General features: G+C 42.2%; 1 protein-coding gene across 2 annotated transcripts in view; it reads left to right on the top strand.

Moving 5' to 3' along the window:
- The window catches only part of VWA8 (von Willebrand factor A domain containing 8), a 364,311-nt gene extending 339,618 nt beyond the window's left edge, over positions 1 to 24,693 (top strand). For both annotated transcript variants that reach the window (XM_054701470.1, XM_037526940.2), the window contains 5 exons: positions 271 to 396; positions 2,334 to 2,492; positions 17,151 to 17,249; positions 18,049 to 18,287; positions 20,212 to 24,693. In XM_054701470.1, the coding sequence (XP_054557445.1) occupies positions 271 to 396; positions 2,334 to 2,492; positions 17,151 to 17,249; positions 18,049 to 18,287; positions 20,212 to 20,320 (732 nt within the window). In that variant the 3' untranslated portion in view covers positions 20,321 to 24,693. The remainder of the gene's footprint in view (positions 1 to 270; positions 397 to 2,333; positions 2,493 to 17,150; positions 17,250 to 18,048; positions 18,288 to 20,211) is intronic.
- Positions 24,694 to 26,200: the final 1,507 nt, after the last annotated feature.

Genomic DNA, 26,200 nt, shown 5'->3' with positions numbered 1-26,200 from the left:
TGGGGCTCATTTGCATAATGTTTTCCCTTTCGTATATGCTTTAAGTTAGTTCATTTTATCACTCCATGTTTTTAAACAATTAGAACTGACAAAATCCTCACAAAGGACTTTCTGTCAGCAAAGCAGAAACCAGTCTGTCTGTGAAACTGTGCTTGCAGAACATCACTTATTGAAAAGATCCCAGGTGTATTTCCTGTAATTCATGTGTAAAGTGTGTGAGGGACCCTGCAGAACTAATTAAAGTAAGGATCTGTGTGCTTGCTATTGTAGGCTAAAGGTAAAGAAAGACAATGGCTAAGACATCAAGCTACTGGGGACCTAGATGATGCCAAGATCATTGATGGGCTGACTGGAGAAAAAGCCATCTACAAACGTCGGGGAGATCTGGAGCCACAAGTAAGTAGCACTGGTGATTTGCAAAATTCAGTCATCTTTACAGATACCTGCTATTTTGGGTTGCCATCTTTGTCAGAATGCCAAAAACCCTATGACACCCAAGAAAACTGGAAAAAATAGGAAAAAAAATAGTATTTATCACATGAGTCAAGATTTCAATAAAAGTCAGGAAACAACAGGCACACTCAAATTGAGTAATTTAAGGAACAGTGAATAAAAGGTAAGGGTGTGCTGTTAAAAGAATGGAATGGAGAGAGTGTGGTGTCCCAGCAATAGATCTAAACAGGCAATGGGAAAGATCCTCCACTAGAACCAGAGAAGGCCACTTACACAGACAGCTGCCTGACAGGAGTTGTGGCCATCAATAGCAGGAAAGGAGCTGAAGGAGCAAATACCCCACCCTCATCCTCCTACCAGTACCTCCCACCAGCAGAACCCACAGGAAGCCAGCAGCCAAGAGGGAGGCGGAAGACTCTGTGCAGATCAGCTCCCACACACAGAACAGGATGCCCTGGAAGACACACTGAAGACCCTCCACATGTCTGTGGATCCCAGAGTGTTGTGCAAGGGAAGTTTACCGGAGCAGTCTTGGTGGGTTTTTAGGGTTCTATTACTTTAAGGATAGTATAATTGAAGAAAATCTTAGAAATAAGGAATTCTCCCATAAGTAACTCTTAAGTGTAGGATATAAAGTTTAAACACCCTTTATTTTTTAAATCTTTGCAATACAATGACCAAAGGGGGGGGAGAAAGTCCATAAGGTGAATATCAAGTCTCTTGGAAAGGCTCTGTGACTTACCATCTCCCGAATAAAGGATGACTGCAGAGCAGCCATTGAGAGCCTGGGGTCTGGTAGAGAAAGGGAAGTCACTTGCTCCATTTACAGTTTATTTAGAGCGGATGCTTTGGTCATTTGGGGAGTGTTTTCTTCTGTCTCACTGGTATGAGTCAACTACTGCTGTCTTTACTGACTCATTGTGGTCCACAAATGTGTTTAGATACTTCTGAAATTGTGAGTCGTCAGGAAAGCATTTGTGGCACTGTTCTTGATTTAGGCGGACTGCAAGTTTTTAAAAAAGATAAGGAATTTGTCTCAATTATATTCTAATACTACAATATCATCTCAAAATGACTAATTCTACTCATTAGTTTTTCATACCTCTATATGTATGTAATACCAGAATAATCAGAATTTTTCTTTTTTAAAGTAAAGCTGACAAGTATACTTTTAATTCTGCAGATTGGCAGGCCTGAGTCCAAAATCAAACTGAAACTCATAATAGTTTCACATTTTAATTGTCAGTTGTGGCTGAATAGCAGTTAGATGCTACTTTCATGTCTTTAACTGCCAAAAAAAATGTGAGGTAGTAATTTGGTGACTGGATGGAAGAGAAAACTGAAAGCTTGGTAAAGACAAAGGGCATTGAAGAAATATTTCCCTTAAGTTCTTTGCCAGAACCCCTTCTCACATATCCTTGTTTTAGGAAGCTGACATTTCTTGCAGACTATGCGGAAAATCATTTTCAAGTCACTACACAACAGGTACAAGTAAAATTCATCTGGGATTCCAAAGCAACTCAATCTTGCTAGACTCCAAGGCATGACATGAAAATGACATGTTAGTGTTTATGTCTTTCCAGATTATTATTTTTAAGATGGCATCAGACTCAGTAAGGCAGTTTTAGCAGACTCGACTGAAAGGACCATAGTCTGAAGGAAAATCTTTCCCATATGACCCTGACAATTCTGAAATTCCATTTACTGAAATGCAATCCTTAGACACCTTGCCACCTGGCAGGACAGATTTGTACAGAGCCAAGCTAATGACTGACCTGCCTGCATTGGGGCTGGTACTCTGGGGCCTTTAGGAGATCCCCAGAATCGCAGCCAGTGGTGTTTTCCTGGCTCACAAGACTTTTCTGTTGTCCTGTCCTCAGCTGGGTAGCCCCCAACAGAAGCCCAAGCGCCTGCGCCTGGTGGTGGATGTGTCTGGCAGCATGTACCGCTTCAACGGGGTAGATGGCCGGCTCGAGCGCTCAATGGAGGCCGTGTGTATGGTCATGGAAGCCTTCGAGAACTATGAGGATAAGTTCAAGGTAATGGCATGAACTAAGGAACTGAACTAAGGATGAGGAACTTAGTCACCCCAAATTAGGGCCTGAAGGTGGACATATAGATGCAGCCCCCTCTTCATGCCCTTCAGAAATACTTGATCTTAGATCATTAAGCTTGACATCCCACCTGCACCCCAAGATTGCTTTCCTGAGTTGTGTTTCTGTGTTATAATGCATACAGCAAGAAACATGTTAATGAAACCCATCACTTCATTTACTGTAGTCAACCAGTCTTGAGACTCTAAATCCCCACCCTTAAATGAAGCTCTACATGAGAGATTCCTTTCACAGCTAATAGTAGGTAAAGGGCAGCAGTGAATACTGCTCAGGCTCTGTACAAGTACAGGATACAAATACAATAGGACAGGACTTTCACCGTAGGGGGTAGCTTTGTTCCTGTGAGTAAGTAAAATGTGTTTCCCTCATGATTAGTGAAAATCAAAGAACTGTTCAAGAGTCCTGTCTTAGTTTTAGTTGCCAAAATCTCAGAGCTAAAAATCAAAGACCAGCCATGACAACTTTGTTATGTCTTACTGCTTGCCGACTAGTATTCAACTTTTCCTTCCCTTGACCCTGTATGTTTTATAGGTTTATATAAAATAGTATTTTCACTATCTTAGATTCTTTGTAGTATGAGGTGGAGCACAATTTCTTAAGGCACTTCGACCATTTATGATTAATGGGTGGCTAGACAGCTATTTCACCAGTATAAACCCCACCTCATGTTTCAAAATCTTTGGTTCTGCTAATATCTACATCATCTCCCCCACTACTTCTGTGGATTTTGGAAGGTCTGCGATCCTTGACTTCCTCTGAGTTAAACAGAGATATAAATCCTTTAAAGAGCATAGCAAACATATTACCATTAAAACTGGCTTATTCATGTAACCTCTTGTTTATTGCCACATTAGTCACAATAGCCAAGAGTTGGAAACAACCTACATGCCTATTGACAAACAAGTGGATAAAGATTTATATATACCATGAATATTACTCAGCTATTAGAAAAAAGTGTGATTCTGCCATTTGGAACACCATGGATAGAACCAGAGGGAATAATGCTTTAGTAAAATAAGTAGACAGAAAAAGACAGTGGGTGATTTCATTCATTTGTGGTACTAAAGAAGAAAAGAACTAAATAAAAATTTTTAGACTATAAGAACAAAATAGTGGTTACCAGACGGGAAGGGGGCAGGGTAAATGGGGTAAAATGGTGACGAATGGAAACTAGAAGCCTGATGGCGAACATGAGGTAGTATATACAGATGTGAAGAGGCTATACATCTGAAACCTAATTAATCGTATAAGCCATCACTACTTCAATTAAAAAGAGAAATTAAGTGTAACAATTAAAAAGTGGGGATATTCAGTTATCTAAAATAAAGTTTCTAGTCAGAAAGGTTTTCTAAATCTTTGAGGGCAAAACTGCTCCAATATATGAAACTATTCCATGTTTTTGGAAAGATTAACCAAGAAGCTGAGGAACACAGGACTAGGCGAAGGATTAGAGAGAGTAAAAGGTGAAAAAGCCGATAAGAACTTCAGAGAGCCATTCTATAGCTGTAGGTGGCATCATTGTCAGTCTGTTGAATATTTCATCACTTCTCACACAGTAAAGTAAGTGTATAGGAAGATTGCTATTTGTCCAGTTCTAACTATTAAACATTTATAATTTAGAAACTGGATATGCCGCACAAAAAATAATATCAATGAAATTAGTATTTTACAAGATGTCCTTTCATTCTAATTGGTAATTACAAACTAAATTGTGCTGTGTCTCAATTAGATTCAACAAAATTAAAAACAGTAAGTGAGCACATACTAAGAGCAGAGTACTCAGCTTAGTACAGTCCCCTGCCATCCCTGAGCTCATACCTAGACAGAGGTATGTGTAAAGAATGCCAATTCTGATAGAAGATTCAATGAGAAATGTGCAGTAACTGAGGTAGAAAGCACTCATCTCCAGACACCCGCTTTAGGTCATCACCCAAAGCAGTATTTTGCTAATTATCACTTTAGTGACCACAGCAGTATAAAGAATTTCCTCAGTCTTTATCAGTAAAACCACAGATAAATTGAGAAGATGGCCATTTAACATATGACAGACAAATCCAAGTGAAATTATAACAAGATACTAAGATAAAATCAACTTGTTTCAAGGCTTGAAGTAGCTTTACCATTTTTTTTATGCTATTAGATTTTTAAGGCAGAACTTTAATGCTATTGTGCAGTTACTTGTACTTATAAACTTACCCATCATATTTACTGCAGTTCCTTAGAACTTTTTAAGAGCATAGAAAGTCTTATGAAACTAGTGCATTAAAATCTTTTCCACAAAAGTAAAAAACCTAAGACTTTACCCAGTAAGCTCTTTTATGGAAAATGGCACTTAGGTGAGTGTCTGGTAGGAAGGGACAGGCGAGCATAAACATCCTGTTTCTACAAATTACTCCCGGTATCTAGATTTTAGAACTGGGATCACCTCACAGGTCATTTACTCCAGTTTCCTCATCCCTCAGACAGGAAGCCAAGATGCAGAAACATTGAGGCGCTATCCCAAAGTCAGAAGGCTAGTTGGAGACAGAGTAGGATGCTAACCACTTTTCTTCTGTTTGTTTTCCCTTTTTTTCTTTTTGTTTTGCTTTAAAACTTTCCCTTTCATTTCCCAACAGTTTGATTTTGATGAATTTTAAACTCACAAAAAAGTTGAAGAATAATAAACACCCACATATCTTCACTTCAATTCGCAGTTGTTAATGTTATGCTTCCTTTGTCTTATGTTTCTAAATATATATTCTTTTTCACCCTCTGAATCATTTGAAAGTAAATTAGGCACAACATAATCCTTTATCTCTAAATACTTTATTACCCTTCTCTTACAGTAAGGACATTGCATAACACAACCTCAGTACCATTATCACAGTTTAAGACAATGATCTGTAATCTCACAATATCCAATTCAATTCCACTTTCCCCAGCTATCCCAAAAGTATCTTTTCTAGTTGTTTTAGCCCCATAGTCCAGGGTCCAGTCAAGACCTGGATGAATTTTGTGTCACAGTCCCTCATTAGCTGCTTGTAATGGGGAACAGCCCTACCTCCTGCAGTACGGTCTGTATCTCAGACGGTCTATCACTCTCTTGAGCCTCCTGATCAGTTGTCTTGTAGAATGTCCCTCATTCTAGATTTGCCTGTTTTCTCAGGGTGCCATTTATCTTGTCCCTGTGTCCCCCATTTTTCCAGGACTCCTCAGAGGCATTCCCCCCACACCGAGTACACATTGGAAACTTGGAATGATCTTCCTTCTATTCCTGCCAATGATATTAAGATGTTGAGTGGCCGCAGGCCATGCGGTCTCTGCTGGGGCTCCCCAGGCCTCCTGTGCAAAAGGGGGGGGGGAGCACATGATATAGAGCCTACTTAGGTTCTGTGAGTTTTCTATGTTTATAGTATTTGTGGGCACAGGTAAAGGTGCACATATAGTACAAAATGTAAAAGGAACATAAGAAGCCAGAGTAAGTGTATACAGCAACACCCCCATCTCTCCCACTTCCCAGCTCATCTCCCTGCTGGCGAACTAGTGGATTTGGAGGTGTCTTCTCAGAGATATTTGGGGGCTATACCTGAGGTATGACAGCATGCTGTTCACTCTGCTCTCTGCCTTTTCACTATAGGATCACAGTTAACTATTTAATCTCTCTCTACTTTTGCTTTCTCATTTAAGAAAGACACATAAGAACTAGGAATCACTAGCGACAGTGTAAGTTACTCAGCATGGGCATGGGCAGATGACAATTTCAGGAGGTCCTAGTGACAAATTTATATTCCGTAGTCTGGGATGGTACCACAATGTGGTGTTTTTGGGGACACTCAGTGTTGTGCTCTGATTTCTTTTGGTGCTTAGTGATGCCTACCTGCATTTATCCCTCCCCTGAAAGTGTCTAATGTGTATTTGCTTTACAACCTTCAGAAGCCACCAGCCTGGCCCAGAGACCTGGACTCTTCCCTGAAACTTCCCTCTTGGCCTCTGTGTTGTGGTTGGCTTGAGCTCAGCTCCTGACTCGGGGCCACTGCAGCCCGGGTCCAGCAGGCTCCACTTTTTATTCCACCTTAGCATGAGCTGTGCCAGACCACAGGGACCCTGAGAACGAAAGGTAATTCAGTGGCAGCACACATTTCAAAGTCATCTGGCATTTTTAAAGTTTCTCATAATTGTTCTACCAAATAAATTCAATTATTCTCAAGAACAGCATTTACAGTAGATCCATGGAGCAACATTATTTGCTAGTAATCAGCATAAAGTCCTCTAATCTTATAAACACAGAATTTTTAGTGTTCATAGAGCACTTAAATACTGAGGTGAAAGTGTGTAGTAGTGGTTATGTGAGCTATTGTAAGTCAGGAAATCAGGCTTCCCCCACCCCCTTCATTTTCATTCTACTTTGTTCTTCATGATTTCTCTAAGTCCCTGGGATTGTTTTCACTGTAATCTAAAAGTGGACCTTCTTTTTTAAAAGTTCTTAATGTCTTATATTTTTTTCCCAGTACCCACCAAAAATTAGAGGACTACTTCTCTGCTGAGCACTCAAATAGTGGCACCAGAAAACAGGTTTATTTAGTTACCGAAAAGTTGGACTTTGGAGGGGGAAAGTATATGGAGACATATAAATTATGTTCTAAGGTCCTAAGTTTCCTAGCAATGTAGCAAGGAAACCTTGAGGGATGGTGAAGGAGAGTAGACAATCCTTTTTACCCTCCCTCCATCCCCAGCTCAACCAAAACAATTCCATTTCCAGTATATTGATATTTCAAGATGTTTCGTAGTCTGGCCTTTTGTATAACATTTCGTTTGGAAAAATAGTTCCACTGTTGAAAATATATATAAATGAGAGTCTGAACACCACTATTCTAGGACCAATACTAAGTGAAGCAAACTTTTCTATTCTATTTCTTGGGCATGTGATTGGATTTCATAAAGCCCTGTGGGCAGGAATGATCTTAGAAATTATCACCAACCTTTGTTTTACAAATGAGGGAGGGGGGGGAAAATCAAGATTCAGAGAGGTTAGGTTTTTTTGTTCCAGGTCACACAGCTGGGCTGAAAAAGCCAGGACTCCTGACTCCCATTTCGGGTCCTTTCTTTTTTTGTTGTTTGTTTTTGGGGGGTTCTTTTGTTTAAATTTTTTAAAGGGAGACCATATTTTATTGACAATTTTTGATAATGGTTTTGAAAAAGACACTTAACAAATCAAGCAAAGAATCAAAAAACTGAATAAACTATAAAGAAAAGCATGCTATAATATCTATATACAAGATAAAGTTTCCATTTTCAATAAAAGTAACCACCCAAAAGACACACCAAGAAAGGTAAAGGAACTTTCCTTAACTGACATTTTATCTCTCACTTGCAGCCACTTATGTAAAAATACTGATTAGTCAGAAATAACTATCATTCAAGAGCAAATATACCATTGGCATTGGCATAAGTCCTCTATCTTCTCCCCTTAGTGCTTCATCATCCCAAGACTGTATAATAGACCTACTTCTCTGAAAGATGTTGGTCAAAAAGACTGGTTTAAAATTCCTAAAAGGAGCCTCCCCTCGTGGCGTAGTGGTTGAGTGCTGGGCTGTGAAGCTACCCGCAGCCTCTGCAGCGCTGGTTCTATCCCCGGCCGCCAGTGAGGGTCCCACATGGCGCGACAGACCTCTCCTGCTGGGCCCTCGGCTCCCCTCAGCAGTGTATTTCGTCAGTCTGCCTGTTCTATTCCCAGCTCTAGCTCTGGTGAGTTCTCTCACCCTCTCGCACTTCTGACTGTACCCAGTGCTTGTATAAATAAATAATTAAATCTTTGTTAAAAACAAATAAATAAAAATAAAATAAAATTCCCAAAAGGATGTAGAAAGATGTCTTACAAACTAGCACCTGCTGGGAAATTCCCTTCTATCGAAACCTTAGATCGGTGCCTATAATTAACTTGTTCCAGATGCCTCAGGGATGTTTCACAAGTTCAGAAATAAAACCCAATCATTCTGTCAGGCTCAGACTTTGAGTAAATTCTTATTGCTGCACAGAGATAGGATCTCAGATCTCCTAGTCTGGTCAGAGAAGTCAGAATTGGTTCAAGTGATAGACGCTAACCCAATCATTCAAAAAGCCTGAGATTGCTTTTGTTAATTCATTTCTATGTTGTCATTTAATTTGTTCCTCTGTTCTCTGAATTTCCTTGTCAACCACCAGTTAGATCTAAGTACTCGATCAGATTCTATTTTGATTGTTTTGAAGCTAAGACATTAAGTAGTGTTGTGCACTTCCAATGATGGTTCTTTTAATTATTTTTCTGGGAGAATATTTTGATTCTTTATTGTTAGCTCCTGTTCATATGTCCCTAGGAAAAAATAAATTGAAAAGTTACCTACTTGAATCCAAAAAAAAAAAAAAAAAAAAAAAAACCTTGAGATTGGGAGGAGAAAGAAAGAGAGGGAAGACCTAGGAAATGATTATTTCTCTATAGTAAAAACCCTGAATTTAGATCCGGAGCTCCTAGTTCAGGAGCCAATATACTTCTGCAAACACTACATCTCTGACCTTAAGAAAGTCTGTTAGTCTCTGAGTATTAATGTCTTTACTTGTGAAGTGACATTAATAACACCCTCCCCGCAAAGGTGGTAGAGAGAATCAAAATGAGACAATAAATAGAGGCGCATTGTAAACTATTAAGAATTACACAAGTTAACATTATACAATATGTTGTGCGATCCTGTGAGACAGATAAAACAGAGCCTCTCCCTGTTCGTCAGAGGTTAAGGGATTTGGAAGCATATAGCATTAGAGGTCCTCTAAAGCCACATTATTTGCAATATAGACACAAGATTTAGAAAGGTTAAATGACAAGCCCCAGCTCAAAAGCTTGTTAATGTCAAAGCTAAATCTAGACTACTTGACATTCAAACATTATTCTTTTTCTGTTGACTTCAATGATATGAAGAAAGATGAGTTAGCTGATACAGTAAATCACTGGCCAACTAACACCCCATGCTTCCGTTGGCACTTCTGTTGACCTTTTAACTCACCTATCTGTTTTCCAATCGTTGGCTCCCCACTGACTGTAGAGCTCTCCTGGAATGGTGTACTTGGATTTCCAGAGTGAGGTTTTAATTCCACATAACATCAGTCTTCAGAAACAGCCTCAGATGATTGTCTCATACCTACTTGTAATGTGAATGTATAATAAAGCATAGCTTCTCCTAAAGTTAGCTAATAATTCTCCCCAATATAAATGTACACATAAACCTTACTATAAAAATGCTAAGAGTTCCTTGTACAAAGCAGAACCTTCTTTGTATTTAAGTATTAGAAGTTATCCTTCTCATCTAAGGATAAACCTTTGTGCCTTGGACTGAAACTGAACATTTGCTTTATTTGTAATATCTTTCTCTAAATGAATGAGATTTTCAAAATATATAACAAAAAAGGCATTTAAACAAGTTGTTAGGGCAAAGAAATATTAAAACTGATCTTTCCTAGTTGTTTCCTAGTAGTTTAATAATTTAGGTTTGATGCTAAATTTAGGACTCCACAAGGATTTATGGGATGCACTGACAAGTGGTGATATTATGATTTTAAAAAATGTTGAACTATGGGCCTCCCCGGTGGCGCAGCGATTGAGTGCTGGGCTGCAAAGCTGCCTGCAGCCTCTGCAGCGCCGGTTCAATCCCCTGCCACCAGCGAGAGTCCCACATGGCGGGCGCGACAGACCTCTCCTGCTGCGCCCACTGCTCCCCTCAGCAGTGTGTTTCCTCAGTCTGCCTGTTCTGTTCCCCACTCTGGCTCTGGTGAATTCTCTCACCCTCCCATGCTTCTGACTGTACCCAGTGCTTGTATAAATAAATAAATCTTTAAAAAAAAAAAAAAGTTGAACTACTCAAAAAATTATCTAAATGTCAGCTAGTTTGATAATGACAACGAGGTTGTTGACTAGAGAGGCCTGCCCCAGCATAGAAGCATGCCTGAGACCCTGTCATAGCTGATTTGACAGTGATCATGGCAGGAATTAGATGGGGTGAATGGCAGAATGAGAGAAATGAGTTTATATACTTTTTGCTTTAAAAAAGACAGATTTGATAGCTTAGTTATTGTAAATAGTGCTGCTATAAACATAGGGTGCAGGTGCCCTTTTGAATTAATGTTTGTGTCCTTTGGGTAAATACCTAGAAGGAATTTAGAAAACCTAAATAAGGGACCAGGAAAAAGACTAATACAAAGTAAAAATCCAAATCAATAAGCAACTATAAACCAGAGACACACTATGGTGAGTGTGTGGAATTAGGGTTAAAATAGGGGGGTGGGGGTGGGAATTGTATGGGGAATATAACTAAGATGAAAATGCATACATTGTGCAAAAATGAAAAATGATGTAAAAAACATATAAAATAAATTTTTAAAAATAAGACAGATTTGAGATTCGGCATATGGCCTATAAAACAATTTGGGCTCCTTGGATAGCAGAGACTAGATAATTTGACAGAAATATTGTTTTTAATGGGAGCCTAAGATGATCTACAGTAACACCAGGGAATGCGCCACATTTGGATGTACTTTGGATTGCTCTAAAGTATTTTATTTACTTTGGGCACAAAATAATCCACAGGCCCATCCAGAAGATGAGAACCAGGACCTGCAAACCATTTTATATACCTCATCCTGTCTCTTAGGTGTGTCTTTTCAGGCTTTGCAATGCTAACTAGGCACAGACAAAGGAGGTCCTTCTATAAATAGCACTTTCCTTACCACAAATAAAGGAAGGGGAAATGTGAGGAAGAAAGGAAAGAAGGGAGGAAGAAGCACAGGTCTACAGCCCACCTATCTTTATCTCATTTGCTTGGAAAAGTCTGCTTTTTTTCCCTCCTGGGCAGATAATTAAATGATTGATAGTTATTTAATCAGCCAGTGTGTTTTTGACAAAGAATATCCAACAACTCATTTGATGGCTCTTTGTTTAATAATTAGCAACTTTTGTCCCTGTGGTGGCCAGTTGCCAATCCTATAAACAGATCACATTGAAATATTTATTTATATCACCTCATTCCTGGTCATCTGATTAGTCGGAACTGTAAGCAACAGTAGAAAAGGACAAAAAGAAAGACCAATACATTTATAGCCCTCTTACCTCAACTGAGGAAGAGAAACCTACTTCTTTTGTCAAGGGATTGATCTCCCCTCAAGTTAAAGTCTGTTTAACAGATTACCAGCCCCTAAGGAAAGAGCATGCCTGGCACCTTATTCTTGGTCTCCAACAGTTCCTGCTGTGACCACTGTCAAATCAGACTGAGCAGGGCCTGGAGCCGGCTTCCACGTAGAAATCGGGCAGGCCACTCCCAGCACTGAACACATGGGTGACCTTAGTCAGGTGTCTACTGAAGCCACCAGAACTTTCCTATAGTTATCTAAAAGCTGTATAGCTTTTATTTCAATTTTTATTTATTTCCTTTTCACTACATTGACAGCTAACTCTACTAAGGAGATTATTTTTCATGTTACTTCCTTAGAAAGCATTCATTGTCTAGCCTTTTTAATATATTGATAAATCTCCCAAACAAGTCTTCATATCATTCCTTTTATTGAGACAACACTCTGAAAACCAGACATAGACTAACCTCCAGGCTACTTCCCTCCTCTGACTGACCTTCCCATGAGGTGGAGAGTCTATGGGACAAAGGGGAAGTGCCCACTGGAGCCATTTTCTCCATCATGCTCCTGGCTCCTGGGACCCTCGACTGTCTGCTAAAATGGCCCAGACTGACTTCCAGGGCCTGCACGGACCTTTCTGAGGCCATCTTCCTAGGGCAACTCACCAATGGTGTGAGCGCCCAGGTGCGAGGGATGGCAAAGGAGCAACTGTATATTGACGTGTGGACGTGACTGAGTGCCCACACGCATGCCTATGAGGCACCTTGGGTGGGGACCAGAGCCAACTGTAGGAAGAGAAAGGTCTGGGCTGCACATCAGGGGCCACTGCTACCCACATCTCTCTGTTCTTGCACAGAATTTCACAGACCCCAAGCATCCCAAATTTGGCTTTCCTGGTCATTATAATGTCCATTTATCAAAGAGGGGGTACAGACATTTTATTGAACAATTTATAGCTTTGTAATATTTAGACACCCTATATGGGCCTTTATTTGCGCACTTGGTCCTGCCACTCATACACAGCTCTCTGTCCATTTCATTCTCCCTGCTGTCCTTTCAGAGAAAGGAATGCCCTCCCTCCTTCCCCAGACTCGCCCCTCCGACTATAAGCCTGACCTCCCTCCCCACCACCTCCACTCTGCTACCTGTAAAATGCAGACACCTCTCCCCCACACTGCTCTGTGTGCTGTTCTACTTTTCTTTCTTGTCCCCAAACCTTTCACTGAACTATCCCCCAAAGGTCTCCATTGACTCCGTGCCCAAGGTCATTAGTCGCTGTTCTCTAGGATGGCCGTGGCTGTCGTCACTCTGCACAGTTGAAACCCTCTGCTCTGACGTCCCAGGATTGTCCCATGTGGCCTGCTTCTGTGCTCACCCCCTAGTCTTTTTCACTCAGCTCTGCGCTTTTCCTGCACCCTACCAAGAAAGTCTAGAGGACTGCTGCTGTGTATCCACCCTGTGTATCCACCTTCGGCATGCGGGTCCCCGACCTGGGATGACAGCCCCATCTGTGACGACACAAAGGGGAATTCTGCTCTAATGCCTCCAGAATGCACTTTCAGCAAGTCTGAAAGAACTCATCTTCCCTGTATAACCAAGTTGCCTACTTCCTTCCTATTTTTGCATTAAAATTATATCAACAGGGATTTCTACACTTCTTTTGATTTTAAATGTGATGGTTCCAGTTATATCATGGGTTGTTTGTTGTTTTTTTTGTTTTTTTGTTTTTGTTTTTGTTTTGTCAGCTAGCTCAGACTAACCACCTTGTATCTCAGAATTGTCGGGAGGAGGGAGGAGCATTCCAGCTTGCAAATGTTCTGCAAGAATATAGCCAACAGGGGAGAGGAAAACTGTTTATTGCCCCAACTTGATTGAAACTCTCTTAAAACATTTGTGCAGTAAGCACACCAGCCATGCTCACAGAACAGAAGTCAAAGCTGAGTAAATGTGACCATGCCTTTAAAACACTCTCACCAGTTAAAGAACTAACTTGAAACTTGTATACAATGAGGCATTTAAAAAGGCTATCTTTGAATAATGGGATTTTGGCTAGTTTTTACTTTTTTGTGCTTTTCTAAAATTTCCATAATGAATTTTTCACTTTTGTGTTCAGAAAAATAAACAGATTAGTTTTGCACTGTTGCATAACAAATTACCACAAATGTGACAGCTTATAGAAAAACCCATTTTTTGGAGAGAGATAAGACAAAACTTGAGCTTGCCCATGATGAGATGTATGTATGTATCTTGCCCACTAGATGGAAATAAAGTAGGATGTTTGTACAGATTTGAAAAAAATAAAATAAAATAATAAAATAAAGTCCGGAAGTTCCGGCACCCCCGCGAGCGCCGGTGCGCCCCGAGGTGAGCGCGGGCTGTGTACCGAGAGGCCGGCTCGGGCAGCTTGTGGCGGGCTCTGGCCAGGAGACTCCCGGACCCCGGCAGCTGCCTCCGTCCTCTGTGCTGGACCCCATCGCCCCTCCCAGCGCCACTCCCGAGTCCTCGCACATCTGTGAGAGCAGCGACAATGGACGAATCTCTGGTCACAACCTCAGGAGATTTTTTAAGTGTGATCTGAAACCACTGCCATCCATGGAGGGCCTGGAAAGATCTTAGAATGTTGGCAGGTAGCATTTTTAATAACGAACGTCATATGTCCTTGGGCAGCTTCTAGGAGCAAGGAAGGCAAACAGAGTGTATACTGATGGGAGAAGAGACGGTGGTACTAGAAGACACTTACGAGCTAAGAAATATCTGGAGGATATGGAGAGATAAATCACTGCCCCTTCCAAGATGATTCTGAACAACCACTCAAACTATTCTTTAATGCCCAGAAATGTATGGCTTCTTCTACTTAATCCATTTCTTCTATACAACATGAAGAAAACAATTGCAAAGGATAGACTAAGGTCATGGACTACAGGTGCTTTGCTGGTTTCTGGGTTCCTGCTATGAGTGGGACCATCCGGTGTTTTTCGTCTTTTTTCTGGCTTATTTCACTGGGCATGATCCCTTCCAGCGCCATCCATGTTGCTGCAGATGGCATGTGTTTGTCTTTTTTGATGGCTGAGTAATATTCCATGGTGTGTGTGGACCACATCTTCTTGATCCGGTCATCTATTTTGGGGCATTTGGGTTGTTCCCCTATCTTGGCTATTGTAAGTATTGCTGCTATAAACAGGGGTGCAGGTGCCCTTTTGAATTGATGGTTCTGTGTCCTTTGGGTAAATGCCTAGGACTGGAGTTGCTGGATCATATGGAAGCTCTGTGTTTGGTGGGTCCAGAGGTCTCCACACAGCTCTCCATGGTGGCTGGACCAGTTTGCACTCCCACCAGCAGTGCAGGAGAGTTCCTTTTTCTCCACACCCTCGCCAACATTTGTTGTTGCTAGTTTTCTTAATATGTGCCATTCTCACTGGTGTGAGATGGTATCTCATGGTAGTTTTGATTTGCATTTCCCTGATGACAAGTGATGTTGAACATTTTTTCATATGCCTGTTGGCCATTTGCATTTCCTCTTGGGAGAGGTTCCTTTTTGGCTCTTCTGCCCATTTTGTGACTGGGTTATTTACTTTGTTTTTTTGAGTCTCTTCAGCTCGCTAAGAGCATTCATTATTCTATGAGGACATCAGAAGTCTGCATACTTAAATCTCTAGAAACTTCTAAATATTGATTTTACACATGATCATCACCAAAGAAATCTTTCAGGATCAGTACAATCCTGATTACTTTCTGAACTGTGTAGGTTTTTTCTGAGTCATCAATGAAAAATACTTGTTTTAGAATTGAAAAATCCCCATACTTTGCCCCCCCTTGTCACCGATGAAGACATGGAGGTGCCTCTGAAAGCCATCTTCCCTCGGCGCCCACGGGCCCTAGGAGGAGACAGTGATGATCACTGAGTGAAGGGAAGGGCAGCCGTAATCTCTTCTGACTTGCTGGAGAAGCAGCTGTCAGTAGTTCTCCTGAAGCCTCCTAATAAAGGTTAAAGGTTCCATTTAACTAAGGCCCTAGTGGGGCCTCCAGGATGGCCTAGGGGTTAGTCTCAGCGCTCTCACCGCTGCGGCCTGAGTTCAAGCCCCGGCCAGGGAGCTACCCGCAAGGGGGCATGGAGCTAGAGCGCATGTGGTGCAGCAGAAGGTCTCTTCTCTCTGTGCCTGCTGCTCCACCATGCTCGGTGCTCTCCCCCCTTGCCCTGCCCCCCCCCCCTGCCCTGCCCCCCTCCCCCTGCCGCCCCGCCCCCCCCCCTGCCGCCCCGCCCCCCTCCCCCTGCCGCCCCGCCCCCCTCCCCCTGCCCCGCCCCTCCACAAGCCTTCCCAATATAAATTTGACACCTAGATACTCCCAAGTGCCTAAACCAAATAATGAGAGTATCAGTCGTGATTAAGAACCACATGCCACTAAACACCCCTCCGTATGTAACACCCCCGTAGTACCTTTAGAGTTTTTAATTTTGGCTATTTGATGTATATTATAAATCAACTATACCATTTGTTCTTTCCCTATATTAATGACTTTTAGTTCTTTAAGTCAGCCTTAATATTCTCATACAAATCATATAAACATACTATGAGTTTTAATGAAAAAAATAATAAAATACCCATTTTTAAGTCACAGTCCTATAATTGAGATAGTCCAGACAGACTCAGCTGGGTTCTCTGCTTAGGGTCTCATAAGGCTGACATTAGGGAGTTGATCAGATTAGGCCCTTGTCTGGAGGCTCTGGGGAAGAATCTCCTTTTACCACCTTTCAGATTGTTAGCAGAATTCAGTTCCTTGGGAGTACAGGAAGGGGTTGCTATTTCCTGACTTGCTGCCAGGGTCAATTCTAAATGTCATTCTCAGGGCCTAACCCCATGGTGTGCCCTCATCTCAACCACAGAAATCCCCCATGTGCCACATCCCCACCCCCATGCTGCAAATCTCTGTCTTCTATTACCAGCTGGGGTGTGGAGGGGGGAAAAACTTTGAAAGGTTCCTGTGATTAGATTTGTTCCACACAGATATCTTTTGATTAACGCAAAATCAATTCATTTATGATATTAATTACATCTGCAAAATCCCTTATTGCTCCGTAATAGTCACAGGGATCTCCTGCCCATCATATTTGCAGAGCCTGCCCACACTAGGGGGAGTGGATTATATGGCAGGAATCTTGGGAACCATTTTCAAATTCTGCCAATCTTAGTGTGTGGGGTGAGTTGTTTTAACTCTCCCTGGAAGTTAAGAGTGGACTTCTTGGTAGTCCCTGAAGCCCTCATGATGCTTTCCACCTCCTGCTGGACAAGAGAGATTGCACTAAAAGAATGGGCCAGAAATGAGAGAGACTGGAATCTGTCTCCTTTCACTTCCCTGTGGCCAAATGTTGAGCAATTCTGAACAGTAACACACAGATGAGGTAGAATGACAATTCTTTAGTAGACAGAGGCTTCTAACTGATTCTCTTGCCTATAGTATGACATCGCTGGACACTCTGGAGATGGCTTCAACATTGCTCTAGTGCCAATTAACAAAATCCCCAAGGACAACAAGCAAAGACTAGAGATTCTGAAGGTAAAGATATTCAATTACTTCTGTAATATGAAAACTTCCAAAGTATCTGAAAATATTTACTGAAGCGGCAGCAACTATAGGAAAAAGACTGTTTCACAGGTATTCAGGCACTAAACTGACAAACACTAATCATACCTAAAATCCTTTCTCCACGTACAGAAATTAAACTTGTTCCCTACATATTTTTAGCTACTCAGTATTATTTCAGGATTCTATAAACTGTGTCCCCAGCTACACCCTGTATAGTTCTCAGCCCCTTGATCTTTCAGTAGAAGGAAACAGATGATCCCTTCTAGAGTAGTCTCTAGTGCCAGTATTATGTGTTCTTGGTATTTCTAATGGTAAACTCAGTTGTACATAGACCTATAATAGAAACACACACACCCCATTATTTGAAAGTAAATGTCCTCCATTACTATGGATGTAAGCACAGTGTTTAATATTATAATTTTGTTTATTGGAAATTCAATCCATTCCTGATTTTTCTCCTGTGTCATCACCATCCTTTGGTGTGACGCCAAGTTTTATATTTTCTCATTTCAATTGCAACTTGACTTTTAAAAGTAAGTTCCAGCTGGGATAATATTGTAACATTTCTTGTTCCTAATGAAAATCTTTACCACATACAGACATCACTGTGTACAGTTATCACTCTACAGAGCTAATTAAATAGAACTCAGACTTCTTATTCAGGTGTACTAACTGGTATTTGTGCATTCTCATGGCCGATAGCAAATGTTCAAATTCATGAACAATGTTTCTCACCCATGCCTTTTGTGCACCATCTCTTCTTCCCCAGATAATGCATGCCCATGCTCAGTTCTGCATGAGTGGGGACCACACACTAGAGGGGACAGAACATGCCATCAAGGACATTATCAAAGAAGAAGCTGACGAATACTTTGTGATTGTCTTAAGTGACGCGAACCTATCACGATATGGAATACATCCTGCCAAGTTTACCCAAATCCTGACAAGCAACCCTCAAGTAAATGCTTTTGCCATTTTCATTGGCTCTTTAGGTGATCAAGCAACCAAGTAAGTATCATCTCAGGACACTCAGGGTAGGGTAGAGAGATACTAGAACATCTGATGCCTTTCATGGGCTAACATGTTAAGGAGGGACATCAGGGAGATGAGAAAAACTGAAACTGGCACTCCGCTCAAGGAGCTAATAAGCCAGAACATCCTCTCTCCTCAACTAGACTATGTTTGGATGAGCAGGAACATTTTCCACGGTTTTTTTGTTTTATATTTAAACAACAGTAAAATAGCTAGCAAACTGATTTGTCCACTAATAAATGTACTTTATATCAAGGTCCCAAACTCAATTCCAGTCTTGTTCAAATCCTGTTTAATCTAGCAAAGATTTCCTAGTTTCCTATGTGTGTCTATGTGTTGTAGACACGCACATGCATAAATCTGTGTGTCTGTGTTTATACACAGAGACTTCACATGTACACATCACAAACCTCTCCCTTGTTACATGGGAATAGGCAGTGACACACTTGGAGACAACCTAAGATGGTATATATGGTATATACAGTAAGATGCTGCACTGCATATACTGAAGATTCAGTCATAAAATTCATTCAGACAAGGAATACCGTACTGGATGATCTGAAAGGAGAAATCTGGAAATGTTTCATTACTTAAGCACACTAATATTCATCCTTTTCAATTACAAGAAGCGCATATTTCTCTGTTTAAAATACTTACAAGAAGTGGAGAACACAACAAAATATATATCGCCTGGAAAAAAAATCTTGCCTAAAACAAAAAAGCCATAGAGCTTTTAATTATTCTACCTCTTTTCCCTGTCCTATTGTGTGGCAGAGTCCCGTATAGACTAGAAAATGTTGTGTCCACAGTGCAGCATCTTTTCCCCTCAATTTCCTTTGCCTTGCTGCAGGCTACAGACTAAGGTTAAGAACAGACTTACTGTCATGTGATTACAGTCACTTTATGACAACTGACTGCATTTTCTCAATTTTGTGTTAGTCTCCACGTCCCTGAACACGAACCATGCCTTTCCTCCCAGGCTTTCTTCTGCATCAGCCCAGTACTAAGCAGATGGCAAGCTCAACAAATACTAGCCGAGCTGAAATGGCAATTTTGTCTTTCTAGTGAACAGATCCTGTTTGAATACTTAAGAAAGCACAATAATACCCTTGTGGTTTCCTAAGGAAATGGTCCAACACCCCCTGGCAAAAGATATGTTGTGGAATTAGCTGGTCTACCAGGCATGCCAAATGTATGATACGACACAGGAGGGCTGACTTTTATTAAATGTCATTCCAAAACCAAACTTTGTTGGCACAGTGAAAGGAGGCGTGCTTTTGGCGAGAACTGTCTTGCACTTTCATTACCTTCAAAAATGGCCCTTTGTTCCAAATGATAAATTGACATTTAAAAAAATTATCATAAGCCTATATAACCTCAGTGTCATCAAAGGAGCAATTACGTAAGCCAGATCGTATTTCACATTGGGTGATGGGCAGAAAGAGAGAAAGAACCACTAGGGGTTTGGGCAACATTTTTGGAGGCCTGTTTTCTAAGGCAGGAAAAGCACTTAGAAGGAAAGTGTAAGTTCAACACATTTCTGGACCCAGGTAGGCTGATCCCAGATTGGTCCCTAGGATCCTTTTCTGTCAAGGGAATGAATAGAAAATACCAGTAAATGACAGTAATAAAAAGTAATTTTTTTTTTTATTTTCAAATTGCTAGTTTTCTCAGTGAAAAGGTCTTTCTTTCAGTTCATTTTCAATGTCTAGCTCCCTGTGGCTCTTCCAAGTCTTTCATTGTGGAGTGACAGCCAATAATTGCAGGCAGGGGCAAGGTATTAGAAAGTGAAAACTTCCTTTCCTAAGAAGCCCTTTTGATACTGTGGTTTGTAAGGGCTGGAGGTGAAAGGGAGCCCCCATTTGCAATGGTAATTCTCTTTCCTTTTCCCTCCTGGCAGGCTTCAGAAAACTTTACCAGCTGGTCGGTCTTTTGTCGCCATGGATACCAAGGACATCCCTCAGATTTTACAACAGATCTTCACCTCCACCATGTTGTCCACTATCTAAGAAATGCCCTTCATCACCCTGGTGACCCTGTGATTTTAAATAAGCTAGGAATAAAGAGAACTCTAAAGAAAAGACATCTATAAAGTGAACCATGCAGTGATGGAATAATTCTGGCATTCCTGGGTCTTCCAACACTTGCTCAGAATTCAGGAAAGTAGCCAGAGGGAGGTTTGTGCATGGAAATCTACAATTGCTAATGGGTTACAAATCACTCAAGAAAAGTTGACCTGCATTTTATAAAAGGTCAGGGTTAAAGGAAGATGATTTGTGACTTGGTCTGTTTCCAGAAACCTGAGGGGGAAAAGGACACTTGGTTTTTGCCTTAACACATCCTCTTGGGCACCTAAGATAACAAAAGTGGCCCCATCCAGGAGCTTTGATGCTACATTCTGACATCGAGATACAGGTCTGTGGAAACACACCCAAACAGTTCCTGGTCAATAATCATTTTTATTTTCTCCTCTACTCTGGGTTGCCCAGCGAGCAATGATCTTATAGTATTTAGCCCATTAAAAAGACCTTCTAACAGCAATATTTTATATAAGGTTTGATTTTCTCAATAATTCCATTTTCTTGGCCAAAGCCAAAAGGAATCAAAAGATCCTTGGATTGCTTCCTTTCCCACATGACTTTTTAAAAGACTCTTTAAATAATAAAGAGCGAATGTTCTGTTCTCCATGCTACCCCAGTAGAAGGATAAAGGATGTCTTGCCTGAGTTCCCTGTTTCTTCTGCTGCTTCTCATCTTGGTATCCAAAGTTTAATATTCAAAATAACAAATGCTTGTAAGAAAAAAATCGGTAACATTCACATAAAATAACTTAAAGCAAGTAAAAAGAAGGCACTGTGTTTGAACTGAACGGTAGAGGTTTCTTTGACTATAACCAAAAGTGTCCTTTTGAAGGCCTCAATATTTTTTTAAATTGTACCTTATTCCACCCTCTCTTGGACTGACCTTTATTTGTCAATAGGCGCAATGTCACAGTTTAAAATCAAACGTTTCAGTAGGAGTCAGCCTCTTCAACCACATGGTAAAGGCTCACTCACCACTGATGGCAAGGTCAGAAACACTGGGGCACTTGTGTGCACACGGTCCTATGAGTTAGAAATCCAAGTTGTTCATGATGTTACCTTTTACCCAGACTTAGTGAAATTGTACAGATCCATTCCATTTTAATCAACTATAAGAAAGCAAAGATAGCAACAACAGCAGCAGCAGCTAGTATTTACTGATTACTAACTATAAAGCAGGTATGTTAAGCGATTTCATAAACGATTCCATTCAGTCTTCACAACAATACTTGCAAAAATAGGTATTTTTGCCACATTTTACAGTAAAGTGAGATTCAGAACGTGTCACTTTTCCAAGATTCCCTGTACTAGACTATTGACTAACCACCGTACTCAAACATCTTCACTTTACAAATAAATTAAGAATTAGAAAATTTCAAGGAAATGGGCCATGCAGGCAGGTAGGCCTGGAGTGGGCTGACCCTCTCCTTCTTCTTTGCTCACAAACCTAGTCTTTCCCCTTTCTCCATTACAGTTTCTCTTCTTGTAGGCTAACCCCATGCCTTCTTCTCCCGTCAAAATAATCATCTGCACATATTAGGACTCTCGAGGGTGGGTGTGGGGACCAAGGAAATGGGGCCCTGCTAGGGAAGATGTTTGAGCACTCCCCCCTGGACACAGCAGCCAGCTGAACAAGTGCCCGTCCAGGAACCAGCTTAGCCCCCGTGCGCGCCTCGTGGCCAGAGGCCCAGCCCCTGAAAGGCTTTGGAAGTTGAACCTGAAGATGAGTAGCAGAAGAGCCTTCTAACAAGTTCCCCGTATGCAACTACCTGAGTGAGCAGCAGCCATTTCTTTCACTTGGAAAGAATGTTCAAGTCATTTCACTTCCTTTTCCTCACTGGGGAGACATCCTTTGCAATTGCTATTTTGTTTTAAACCATAACTTCTGGCTTTACTTAAAGAGGAAGATGATGATAAGGGAGGGTGTAGAAAGTGAGAAGATGAAGAGCTTATTTTTACTTATTGCAACGCCTCAGAAGTTTATGCCTTTATTATTAAATGTACTTAATTATAGGCCACTGCAAGCTGTTCCCAGGCCCTTCTTAGGCCAGAACGATATAATAAATGCATTGTGTGCCTCAGGGGGGTACTATTGAAAGGCGTCTAAACCGGCTCCATAGTGAGCCCCTGTAATGCTGACAAAGTTCATTGTTGCCCCTGAGCAGCCAGGAGGAGTGAAAGCCCTGAATGGGCAGCAGATGATGCACACTCCCCCTGGAGTCCTTTGTGCCCCCCAAAAATGACCTCATCACACACAGGCAGCTGGAGCAGCACCACAAGAAGGGGATGGAGGAGGAGCGCTCGAGCCTTCGCTTGCTGGAATCAATCATCCAGTCTTTACACTGCGCCCTTTCCTGTGAACTGTCAGAGGAGGAGAAATCCATCACTGCCAGCAAGCACGGCTCTAAACTCCAGGGCTTTGAAAGCCATTTAGAAATGGGTTCCCATAGACAGCCCTGCCAGTGTTCCTGAAAGGCCAGCTCCACCTGGCTTCTTCCTGGGCTGTCACATCAGTCAAAATTAAATTCCTCCGTGAACAAAGCAGAGAGAAAGGGAGTGAGGGAACAAGAGGAGCTGCCTCGTGTGTTGCGTTTCTATTGGTTTCCAACAGCCAAAATTGTAAGAGGTGTCCCACCAAGCTCTCAGCCAGTATCTCCCACCTGGACAATTTTTCTCAGGAACTGCATCTCCAGAATAGTCAAATGTTCACCAGTATTTAGTAAATTGATCCTAGTTCTTTTCGTCTTCAATAAAATGTCCACGTTCAAGACATTACTCCAACCTGTAACACGTGGCTGCTTTTCTGCCCCATTCTAGTCAGCATCACAAAGTTCTCACCTATTGCCTTTCCTTTACCTTTCTCTAGACTTACTACGGCCAGAAGTACCACAGGTAATAGAAAGGAATTCCAGTCTTCCATCTCACAGTGGAAAGATTTACAGGCTCTAAGTAGAGTTAGTAAAAAAAAAAAAAAAAAAACAACAACAAACCTCAGACGTGCTCAGCCGTTAACTACCTGTGTGAACTTGGGTCGTCACTTTGGGTCTCACTTGCTTTAACTATGAATTAAAGGTGTTGGACAGAATGCTCTCTGAACACTGCAGTCCCGTGTTTCTATTTCTCATACAATGAATTGACTTTGTCCCTGTGTGTCTTACAAGAGCCACGTCCTTCCAGCGTAGTATCTCTTTCTCCGGAACCCACATCCATCTCAGCCTCTTGTACAAAGGATCTTAGCACCTGGATCAAGTGCCCTAACAAAATTGCGTTACTCATTGACTATGCATCCTCAAAGTTACATAAACACTAGAATTGCACAAAAGGGGCTTTCCCCCGTCGGCTAGACAGATATTTCTGTTGGATAATAATTCACGAGATTTCTGCCCATTGTCTCTTTGTTCTCTGCTGCTTTAAAATTCCGTATCTGCTGATCTGCACGGTGGGATCAAAAAGAATCAGGAATCGGAAAAGTACTGGGTGCCAGGAGCTGACCTTTGTGCCGAGGCTGAACAATGCACAATTGTGCGCATGGTTCTGTTTTTGTTTTTTTTTTTTTAATTGTTAAATCCTGTAAACAAAATCTCCAGAAGGGGGGAAATGCTTGCCAAGCTAACCTCTCAAGCTGAAAATGATTGGACACTCTTCGAGACTAGGCACTGTCTGGGGTTTTCACCTTCAAACAGAGGCCGCATCTGTTCTTGCGCAGCCCTGCACGCTGGCTCTGGGGTGCCAGGGCTTTGGAATTTCCAAATTGAGTGGTATTTGGCTGCTATGTAAAGAATGACACTTCTTTGAGGTGGTTTGGGAGTCGAGAACGTCATGTTCTGCTCACAATCTCATCAAGGATCACGTCAACTCTAGGGGCCATCGTCCACAGCGCGCAGCCCTCCCCTGAGCAGGCCCAGCACCCCGGTTCTCTCCTTGCAGGCTTCAGCACATGGAGCTGCCGGCTCCTCCCTGAAGGAACAGCACTTGTCAAACAACTGACACCTGCGGTGGCGAGTGTGACCCCAGAGGAGTGTTAGATAGAAGGATTTATTAAAATTACATGCAACTCAGAAGTATTACTAGTGGCAGCTGGAGTTTGACCTGGAAATGGAAAGAAACAGTGCCTGTATGAACATCCCAAAGCAAGTGGGTCTCCTTATGCAGGCCAGATGTGATGAGAAAAATAAGGAGTCTGCCAAGAGTGCTGAGTGTAATTGGTCTCATAGTGCCATCCATGAAGCCTTGGTAATTGAAACTTGAAGAAAATAGTATATTTACTAAGGGCATTAACATTGAATTTAAAATGTATTATATTTATATTAATAAATACTGATAATTTAATGAAACTGATCATTTATTCTCTCTGGTACCAATTATGATCCATCATCAGGACTCATGAAAAGTGAGTGTCTCAGCCAAACTACTTGTTCCCTCCCCTTTTGCAGAAGACTTTCAGCCTGTATGAAATTCAGTCCTGAAAACACTGAACAGGTCACTGCAGGTGTCCTGGAAATCAAGTGGGAATGCTAGGGCAGCAACTGGTTGCCCAGCCTTGGCCTCATCTCTTGGGAGCAGTTTCCAGAGAGCCCAGGGCTGCTGAGGAATCCAGGTTCGTCCACAGCAAGCCAGGAAGCTCAGACTACAGGGTGCTGTGCACAAAAAAATAAAAAGGGCAGATGACTAGGAGTACCCAAGAAGGCGCAGGGCCTAGTTAATGACACGTGGGCTGGGGATACAGCTGTTAATTTTGAAGTGTGTCCTTTAAGGCCCCGATGCTTCTGAACAATTTTCAAAATAGAACATGCACGTCCACACAGTAGGCTCCAATACCAAGATTTGACATTCAATATGTAGTGTCTGAACTCAAGAATCCCTTTTTCTCCTTGACCTTTCGTGGAGACTGGAAAGAACAGGAATGCTCTCTGCAGAGGTGGAAGATTGTAGCGGCTCTCGAAGCCGCCTGAAAGCAGACATTCAGTCACTTGGCTGGAACACAGCTCCGCACAGCTGGCCTGGCCGCTTGCCCACTAACATCTGAAGTCTGTCTTCAGAGGGTGTTGCTCCAGGAGAGGGGCGCCTCTTTTAAAATACAAATGGCCCTGAGAGGCTATCCATCTTGCGCATCGTGGTTGAATTCCTTCATTCGCGTGCTTTCCTCCCGGCCCCAGCGGAGGGGAAGGCGGCTGGGGCAGGGAGACGCTGTCCTGGGGCAAGGAGGGAGCTGGGGGTGGGAGTTATTTGCTACTTGAAGCATCACCTAAGCAGACGACAGGCCCGGGCCATAGCGCAGGACGCATTGTTGGTGACGCTCTCCCCATGGGCTACATGTCGGACCCCCCAGTCCTGGCAGGAACACTCGCTCTAGGCCAGGAGGACACGGGTGGGTGATCTGGGTCTCTCCAGTCTTGCCTTCTGGGGTCGCAGATCTCCTCCGGTGTTTTGCCCTCCTTTGTGGGAAGCTCTGCCTTTCTGGCAGCTGTGGTGTGGCGGCCGGTGAGCTATGCACGTCCCTATGGTTACCAGAGGCCTTCCTTAAATGTTACACGTCTCCCCTCCGCCCCAGGCCAGGTCTCTGGTAAAGTGAACAAATCAGATTTTCTCTATTTCAGCTGGCCAAGAACTCTGCCCTGTGCTGTGGACCTTTCAAAAGAGAACTTAACACCCCCGAGAGGCCACAGCCCTCACTGGAAACCACTTCCCTCCTCTGCAGAAGCAGAGCTGGTCCTGCCCCATCGCACAGCACAGCAAGCTACTGGAAGAGGAGGGAAGAGCTGAGGCGCTCCCCAGCCCGCCGGTGAGGACGGAAATGAGATCAGAGTGA

The sequence above is a fragment of the Talpa occidentalis genome, unplaced genomic scaffold, assembly GCF_014898055.3.
Source record: "Talpa occidentalis isolate TD23 unplaced genomic scaffold, MPIMG_talOcc4v2.1 talOcc4.5, whole genome shotgun sequence".
Classification (NCBI taxonomy): domain Eukaryota; kingdom Metazoa; phylum Chordata; class Mammalia; order Eulipotyphla; family Talpidae; genus Talpa; species Talpa occidentalis.
The sequence above is the reverse complement of the archived record's forward strand: the minus strand, read 5'-3'. Positions and strand labels throughout refer to the sequence as shown.